The 9503-nt window shown below is 42.4% G+C and overlaps 1 protein-coding gene across 1 annotated transcript; it reads right to left on the bottom strand.

The window, feature by feature from the left end:
• Nucleotides 1–445: 445 nt before the first annotated feature.
• LOC311062589 (uncharacterized protein) lies at nucleotides 446–7535 on the bottom strand. Its single transcript, XM_084081734.1, has 3 exons — nucleotides 7326–7535; nucleotides 3974–4081; nucleotides 446–2638 (listed from the first exon to the last, which is right to left on the bottom strand). The coding sequence occupies exons 1-3, from the start codon at nucleotides 7519–7521 to the stop codon at nucleotides 1194–1196; spliced, it is 1749 nt and encodes a 582-aa protein (XP_083937860.1). The 5' UTR covers nucleotides 7522–7535; the 3' UTR covers nucleotides 446–1193.
• Between the last annotated feature and the right edge of the window lie 1968 nt (nucleotides 7536–9503).

The raw sequence follows: 9503 nt of genomic DNA, 5'->3' as shown, positions 1-9503 counted from the left end.
TGCCCATATATGGAGATCTATATGGTCATCTCTTGTCCCCTTTAAAGGGTAAGACCACTTTGGTAGAGGTTTGGGTTGTATAGTTACCTTGCCATGATGTAACTCCAAAGGTGGGCAAGAAATAAAAAATAATTGCTCCATTGATTAGAAATTGATAATTCAAAATATGCTCCTCATTGACTTACATTGTACGGTAAAACAGCTCTCAAAGTCACTCTTTTAGCACATAAATGAACCCAAACATAGCTGATTCAGAGAATATAGAACCTCACCAAACCCAGTACTGTTTGTTTTTTTAATAAAATGTTCAACTTCCTGTTGATTTTACTATTTGAAGATCTGGATCCGGATCCGCCGATCCAGTCCGAGTTTTCTACTTATTAAAAATGGCAAAATCAACAGGAAGTTGACATTTTTATTTAAAAAAAAACAGTACTGGGTTTGGTGATGTTCTATATTGTCTGAATCAACTTTGTTTGCGCTCGTTTTTGTGCTAAAAGAGTGACTTTGAGAGCAATTTTACCGTACAATGTAAGTCAATGAGGAGCATATTTTGAATTTCTAATCAATGGAGCAATTATTTTTAATTTCTTGTCCACCTTTGGAGTTACATCATGGCAAGGTAACTACACAACCCAAACCTCTACCAAAGTGGTCTTGCCCTTTAAGCCCATATAGGGAGATCCCTGATCAGTATACGGGTGACGGCATCATGTCTCGGTCATAGTGACGGATCACCGGACGGCCTCTACATATGGTCATGTCTGAGTCATAGTGACAGTGTTATGTCTGAGTCATAGTGACAGGGTTATGTCTGAGTCATAGTGACAGGGTTATGTCTGGGTCATAGGTCCGCCAGCCCTCCCATTGGCCAACATTAATATAGAATTATGACAGGCCTACATGTCGGAGGAGGTACAGAACTAGATCCTTCACCGCCCGGACTGCACGCCACCAATGCAACTTCTATTCCACAACTACACCTCAACCACCGACCAGAAGACAATATTTTCAAATTTTCATCATCACCATCATCATCAGAGTGTGTGTGTGTGTGTGTGTGTGTGTGTGTGTGTGTGTGTGTGTGTGTGTGTGTGACTACATTGCCCAAAGTAGCTTAAGATGCGGTGTGGTGTTGTTAGAGGTGAGACTTTACAGATAAGCTTTTCCCTCAAAATCTCCCACTGTCACTGTTAGGTTCTCTCTCCTGTATGAATTCTCTCATGATTTTGGAGATGAATGCTCTGGCTGAATCCTTTCCCACACTGGTCACAGTGGTACGGCTTCTCTCCTGTATGAATTCTCTGGTGACGTTTGAGTGTACTGCTTTGGCTGAAGCTTGTCCCACACTGGTCACAGGGGTAGGGCTTTTCTCCTGTATGAGTTCTCACATGACATTTGAGCACAATGCTACGGCTGAACCGTTTCCCACACTGGTCACAGCGGTAGGGCTTCTCTCCTGTATGAATTCTCTCATGATTTTGGAGATGAATGCTCTGGCTGAATCCTTTCCCACACTGGTCACAGTGGTACGGCTTCTCTCCTGTATGAATTCTCTGGTGACTTTTGAGATGACCGCTCTGGCTGAACTGTTTCCCACACTGGTCACAGTTGTAGGGCTTCTGTCCTGTATGAATTCTCTGGTGACATATGAGTTCACAGCTCTGGCTGAACCTTTTCCCACACTGGTCACAGTGGTAGGGCCTTTCTCCTGTATGCATTCTCTGGTGACATTTGAGATGACTGCTATGGCTGAACCGTTTCCCACACTGGTCGCAGTGGTACGGCTTCTCTCCTGTATGAATTCTCTGGTGACTTTTGAGATTACTGCTCATGCTGAACCGTTTTCCACACTGGTCACAGTTGTAGGGCTTCTGTCCTGTATGAATTCTCTGGTGACATATGAGTTCACAGCTCCGGCTGAACCTTTTCCCACACTGGTCACAGTGGTAGGGCTTTTCTCCTGTATGAAAAATTCTCTGGTGAAGTTTGAGCTTACTGCTAACGCTGAACCGTTTTCCACACTGGTCACAGTTATAGGGCTTCTGTCCTGTATGAATTCTCTGGTGACATATGAGTTCACAGCTCCGGCTGAACCGTTTCCCACACTGGTCGCAGTGGTACGGCTTCTCTCCTGTATGAATTCTCTGGTGACTTTTGAGACTACTGCTATCGCTGAACCGTTTCCCACACTGGTCACAGTTGTAGGGCTTCTCTTCTGTGTGAATTCTTTGGTGACATTTTAGTGTACTGCTATGGCTGAACCTTTTCCCACACTGGTCACAGTTGTAGGGCTTCTGTCCTGTATGAATTCTCTGGTGACGTATGAGTTCACAGCTCCGGCTGAACCGTTTCCCACACTGGTCGCAGTGGTGCGGCTTCTCTCCTGTATGAATTCTCTGGTGACGTTTTAGTGTACTGCTATGGCTGAACCTTTTCCCACACTGGTCACAGTGGTAGGGCTTTTCTCCTGTATGAATTCTTTGGTGACATTTTAGTGTACTGCTCTGGCTGAACCTTTTCCCACACTGGTCACAGTTGTAGCGCTTTTCTCCTGAATGAATTCTCAGATGATGTTTGAGATGACTGTTACTGCTGTAGATATGTTTCTTCAGCGGTAGTTTGGCAGGAAAGACATCTTGGAATGGAGAATGAGGAGAGAGAAAAAAACAAAATGTATTGAAATAACATGCAAGCTGTGTCGTATTACCAACTGATAATGCTCTAAATTTAGGGCGGCAAGCCGGCAACAGCAAATAACAGAGAGAGAGAGAGAGAGAGAGCCCTTATCTACATTGATTTGCTGGAAGGAGGCATACTGCCAGTGATGGAAGGTGCACTCACATTTTATACGTAAGTAAAAGTAGCAATACCACAATGTAGAAATACTCTGTTACAAGTAAATAAGTCTGGTATCCAAAAAGTGTTTGAGTAAACGTACGAAAGTATTGGAATCAACATATAATTCATGTACCAAAAGTAAAAGTACTCATGCAGAATGTCCAAGTCAAGTTTTCTAATGTATAGAAATCCTTTGAAAATAGCAGATCTACAAGCTCACAACACGTCGCTTCAGGGCACTTGTCTGATTGTAGATCTGCCATTTTCAGATATAAAATATAGGATTAAGTGGGATTAAGTGATTAATGTATGTTTCGTTATATAACCATTTTAATCGGCAAAGTAACTAGTATCTCAAGTTTTCAAATAATTGTAGTGTATTTGCCTCTGAGGTGCGGTGGAGTAGAAGTAAAAGTATTGAAAATTGCTCAAGCAAAGTAAAAGGATACCTTAAAATTGCACTTAAAGGGTCAGTTCGGATTTTTGGACTTAAAGCTGTAGGAAATACTTGCCATGAATGTAGTGGTTGCAAAGGTATTAATTGATTGCCCAAGTCCCGTGGTCAGAGTTCTGGTCCGGTTCTGATGAATATTAAGTAGTTCCGTGATTTGGTGGGGGCCGCTCATTAAAAATAAATTAATCAAAACAACTAGCATCATTTGTATTTTTGACCCATTTCTACCACATAGTGCAGGTTTCGTTCAACTTTGACCCCTCTGTCACATGGTACTATTTTTTGTGTCCAGAATCACTGCACCGCGGCAGCCTACTCTCCCACAAAGAAAGTTGGTCGAAGTTGAACACAAAAATAGTACCATGTGACAGAGGGGTCGAAGTTGAACAAAATAGTTGAACTTAATATTCATCAGAACCGGACCAGAACTCTGACCACGGGACTCGGGCAATCAATTAATACCTTTGCAACCACTACATTCATGGCGAGTATTTCCTACAGCTTTAAGTGCAAAAATCTGAACTTACTTTAACTTTAAGTACGGTACATGAGTACATGTACTGTACGTAGTAACTTAACACCACTGGCATTACTCCATAGAGTACCTACAACATCTCTGTATCTGGTTGGTATTGAAGATGTAATCAAACTGTACAGTGACATAAAAACAGCACACACCTATTCTGTGTAACTTTATCACAGGCTTCAGCATCGCTGCCTTGTAGATCTCTCGATGTCCCTCCTCTGACGCAGTTGAAAACCTGGACGACGTCTCAGGAAAGACATCTTGGAATGGAGAATGAGGAGAGAGAAAAAAACATAAAATGTATTGAAATAACATGCAAGCTGTGTCATATTACCAACTGATAATGTTCTAAATTTGGGGCGGCAAACCGGAAACAGCAACTGCCAGGCACAGGAACGTTACATTTAGGCCGATTCTTGGCCTGCCTCATGAGTGATGTTTTTCTGCAGCTAGTGATTATTTAAAATGCATGAAATTATAATCCTTATAATCCTTATAACTAGGACCAGTATCTGTGCTTCTCAACCACACTTTACTTTACTTGCTGACATTTTATCTTCTTGACTTCAGTAGGATATAGGTTCTATGCACAGCAGCCATATTGGAAAGAAATTGGGCCTCTTCCTTACTTCCTCCACAGGTGTAACCAATGACTCTAATGAAGGCTCTGTTCCATTTAGTGTAGCACAGTGGTTTTCAAACGTTTTAACAACTTGACACCTTTAGCACCTTGACTCTGTTTGACCAGAATGGAACAGAGCCTTCATTTCTATCATTGGTAAGTAACACCTGTGAAGGAAGTACGTACGAGGCCCATGATTTCTTTCCAATCCGGCTGCTGTGCATGGAGCCTATTGGTAATGATGAATGGAATATATTTTGTAAAACAGTGTAATTGTGTAACACCCAGGGGAGTACTGCCAGGGCTAATAGGCTGCACTGGGGGGATGAGCCAATCAGACAACCTTTACTGGACCCCCATCTGAAAATATGTTATGCGAGGGCGGACCCCCATAAAGAAAGAAGCGAAGCCGGAGCATAAAAAAAGGGTTAAAGTGGTAAAAATATTTTGGTTCAATATATGAACTAACTCATTTTGTTGTTGGGGACCCCCTGAATCCCCCCACCCCCCCAAGGACCCCTGGACCACTTTCAGAACCACTGGACTGTCCCCTATCCATGTAGAGTAAAGTCTGCACCAACTCTTTGGCACCCTGGCTCAACGTGTGTGCGTGTGTGCGTGTGTGCGTGCGTGCGTGCGTGCGTGCGTGCGTGCGTGCGTGCGTGCGTGCGTGCGTGCGTACACACACACACACACACAGCTCTTATCTACATTGATCAAAAAGTAAAATCTACAGGAAGTTGACATTTTTATTAAAAAAACAAACAGTACTGGGTTTGGTGATGCTCTATATTGTCTGAATCAACTACGTTTGGGTTCATTTATGTGCTAAAAGAGTGACTTTGAGAGCAGTTTTACCGTACAATGTAAGTCAATGAGGAGCATATTTTGAATTATCAATTTCTAATCAATGGAGCAATTATTTTTTTATTTCTTGCCCACCTTTAGAGTTACATCATGGCAAGGTAACTACACAACCCAAACCTCTACCAAAGTGGTCTTACCCTTTAAGTCAGGGACACAGGAGGGGGGCGGGCAGGGCGGTTTAGACGTATTCAGTTCCACTGGGAGGGGGGGGGGGGGGTGATATCACCCCCACTTTTGGGACGAAGAAAAAAGAAAAAAACTCTGGTGAGCCATTCCACCACTCCGGGTGGAAAACGGAACTCTCGTCCTAAAACACACTGCTCCCATTTTTTTCCGCGGACCGATGCCGGCGGATTACACCCGGGGCGACTCGGGCGAGGGTGTTTTAGGACGACGGTTCTTCTATTCCATTTCTGAATGCAGAGAGGTGCGCATGGAAAGAAGAAGGACCCGAAGGACAACAAAAAAAAAATGTTCTTGCACACGCACTGGGCAGGCACACTCTTGGCACACATGCGCGCACACGTGCATGTGTGCCCCTGGGTTCTAAAAAATGCCCTCTGCGTCCCTGACTTAAGTCAAAGTAGCAATACCACAATGTAGAAATACTCTACAAGTAACAGAGTCTGGTATCTAAAATGTGCTTGAGTAAACGTACAAAAGTATTGGAATCAACATTTAATTCAAGTAGTTGGGTCATCTGTGGCACTTCCGTGACCGTGGAGAGCGAAGGTCCGTTTCTCAATGGATTTGTCATCTAGGAGGGTTATTAAACAAATTTAGCCGGGTTGTCTTTTTTAAAGGGGCGGGAAAAATTTGTGAGAGACCAAAATCCAAAATGGCTACCGTGAAAATGAACTTTCTAATGGTTTTACCTACAAAGATGCACAATACATGGTTTCAGAGCATATTTTCAGAGCATTTGGTCAAGGAATACATATTTGGTGTTTATATAATCATTTGACCTATTGTTGACCTTCAAATGTAAAATGGCTGCCAATTATGAGCTCCAAAGGTTTTTTTTCCCCAAATCGTCACAGAGCCTTCTTATTAGGTTCTAATGAAAGTTCTGCTCATGATGAGTTGAATAATATACAGTATAAGTACACAGACGTAATCTCTGCGGTCAATAAAGTCAATGTTTGTGTGTAAACAACTTTACTGATTTGCAGTTTGTAGGCTACTGAGAATATGGTGTCCAGTTCATCTTTCATAATGAGTTTTGTTCGATAATGAATCGGTTTGTGGCCGATTCTGTCGGAAGTTCCCAATGGGCGGTAGTGACGGGAAGTGAGGGGGCGCATCCGGTGACACCCGGAATTACACTAAATGTAAACAGGAAGTAAACGAGGGTGAAAAAATAGCGTACGGCATTAAAACACTTCTTTGTTGAAAGATATGGATTATTACATTAAACTACTACCCCGTAGAAGTAGTTAACATTTGGGGCTTTCAGGTAAGCACCTTTATTTTCAATTTGTACACGTTTGGAGTACTTTGCGGGGCATAGTGCAGAAAGTCCAGGTCTCCATCGGGCGTGAACCCTACAACTCTCGTAGATTGAAAACGTCAGAATCATAAATACGTCTACGAGGGTTGTATACTACAGCTAGGTCAAATCATTATATAAACACCAAATATGTATTCCTTGACCAAAATAAGCTCTGAAACCATGTACTGTGCATCTTTGTAGGTCAAACCATTAAAAAGTTCATTTTCACGGCAGCCATTTTGGATTTTGGTCTCTCACAAATTTTCCCCGCCCCTTTTAAAAAGACACCCCGGCTAAATTTGTTTAATAACCCTCCTAGATCACCTAGATGACAAATCCATTGAGAAACGGACCTTCGCTCTCCACGGTCACGGAAGTGCCACAGATGACCCAACTAAAAAGTAAAAGTACTCATTATGCAGAATGTCCCATTTTTCAGGTCAAGTTTTCAAATGTATAGGGGGGGGGGGGGGGGAGATGAAATCAAACTGTAGCCTACTAGTGACATAAAAACAGCACACACCTATTCTGTGTAACTTTATCACAGGCTTCCGCTTCAGTATCGCCGCCTGGTAGATCTCTCGCCGTTCCTCCTCTGACGCAGTTGAAAACCTGGACGACGTGTCTCTTTTAAAAACCCGAAATAGTTCATCTTCGGTCCATTTCGAGAGTCGATATTCGAGGCCCGGTTTTACGGATCCGACTTTACTTGCCGACATGTTGTCGTCTCGAGTTCAGTAGATAGGACGTCGGTAATGGTGACTTGATAAACAGTAGACTTACTCCTCTTCTCCGCTTCCTGGTTAAACACTACGCGTAGACTATGGAGTCGCGCCCCAGATCCACACACAGGGTTGCCAGATCTGAATGACAGTTTCCAGCCCAAGCACAACTTAAAACCAGCCCACTTCAATAAAAACCATGCACGCGCGCATGGTTTTTAATTCGGTTATTATTTAATAAAATTAAATTTGGGCTTGTTTTTAACTTAAAAACAAGCCCAAATTTGATGTGCCCGCCCAGTAGTCTAGTTTTAGTTTTATTTATTGGCACAATACATTGTATTGAATACAGTACAAAGGTATTATTAAAAGACACATAAATAAGTGTGAGTGCATTGCCAGGGGCCGCATTGTACAACAAGGTTCTCACCTAAAATAATGAACAAGTACTAAGTTAAACATAGTAATCAAACAAGACACAACAAGTAGATAAGGCCAGCCAGGGGTCTTCAATGTTTTTCAGGCCAAGGACCCCTTAGCTGAGAGGGAGATGAAGCAGGGACCCCCCACTACAATTTTGGATTCATGTTAAATGTGTGTTTTTACTTAAACCCTCAATACTTTGTAAACTTGACCTTTGGCTCGGTACTTGGTCCGCTCTTTTTTCCCTGTACACCAAAACTTTTCACCAACAATAGCCGATGTACAAGCTCATCATGAGGCGTTGTGAGCTTGTAGATCGGCTACTTTCAGCTAATGTTCCCCCCAGAACAGGGATGCGAGGGTTCAAGTGGTTAATACAAAATTACAAAAATAAAGTATATCACACATAGATTTGGCGGCGCCTGTAGTAGTATCTCTGAGGACCCTCTCTAGGGGTCCCGGACCCCCAGTTGAAGAACCCTGATATAGGCTACATTCCTCAAACGGTTGGTTTACTTACCAACCTACTTACAACCTTACTTCTGAGGATCACTTTGGAAGTAAGTGTTTTAAGTAATGCTTTAGTTTAAAGTGTCATCATCTGGATTTTTTTTGTCTCATGTTGCGATGTAGCCATGGTTCACATGACGCTTGGCTAGTTGCGATGATGAGAAGCTGTTTTTTTCCCCTGAATCCAAAATCCAAATAGTCAATCAATCAATACTTAGAACGTAATAGTAGGCCACATAGCAGCTTCTGATTAGCCAATGAAATCAAACATTCACCGGACTTTGGAATTTTAGATTATCCCTCAGTATGTGAATTATTTCATATCGGTCCCTATCACTCTCCTGCACCAACAAATGATAACGGCAGTAGGCAGTGTTGCCAGATTCTGTGAGAGAAACAAGCAACCAGGTCTAGGAAAACCAGCCCAAAAGAAGCGACTATGGCCCACATGAGCACTTTAACTTTAACATATACATCAGATCTACAAGCTCACAACGCGTCGCGTTACGTGAGCTTGTAGATCGGCTATTTTCAAATAAAATCTTGCGGGGAAATTATAATAAGCAGATCTGGCAACCCTGGCAGTAGGCTACATTTTTGTTTTGTTCATATAGACCTGTAACATGTAACCTAGTTCAATCATGTCACCTGAATCGGAAAGATCTGACATGGAAAAGTCAAGACTAGCACATACATTTAAAACAAATTAAATGGTAGGGTAGGTGATATTCTCTTGTTAAAATAAGTGTTAAATATGTCTATATTATGATAGTAATCATTGCTATAGTTTGTTCAGTAACAGGGGTCTCCCTGTCTCTCCAGCTTTTTAGTAAACAGACAATGCATTTTCAGGTCGGCATACCAATTTTATCCAATCAGGATAGAGAACTCATACAGGATACGATACAGGATAAACAAGTGCAACTGGAAGTGATGACACGAAGAAATGAGCAGACAAAATTGGAACCTGAACACCCTTTGAAGAAAAATACCTTCCGTGAACCCAGGGGTAGTCGGAGTGACGTCAGGACTTCGGAACTCTATGG

The sequence above is a fragment of the Gymnoscopelus microlampas genome (assembly GCF_963454915.1).
Source record: "Gymnoscopelus microlampas genome assembly, chromosome: 16".
Taxonomy (NCBI): domain Eukaryota; kingdom Metazoa; phylum Chordata; class Actinopteri; order Myctophiformes; family Myctophidae; genus Gymnoscopelus; species Gymnoscopelus microlampas.
Note: the sequence above shows the minus strand (reverse complement) of the source record. Positions and strands in the feature narration are given on the sequence as shown.

Excerpts from the sequence above, each read along its gene's own strand:
- LOC311062589 (XM_084081734.1), bottom strand. The coding sequence starts at position 7,521 with ATGTCGGCAAGTAAAGTCGGATCCGTAAAACCGGGCCTCGAATATCGA. Across the intron at positions 4,082-7,325 it reads GATAAAGTTACACAGAATAG|ATGTCTTTCCTGAGACGTCG; the intron begins GTGTGTGCTGTT and ends CTCCATTCCAAG. Across the intron at positions 2,639-3,973 it reads GATAAAGTTACACAGAATAG|ATGTCTTTCCTGCCAAACTA; the intron begins GTGTGTGCTGTT and ends CTCCATTCCAAG.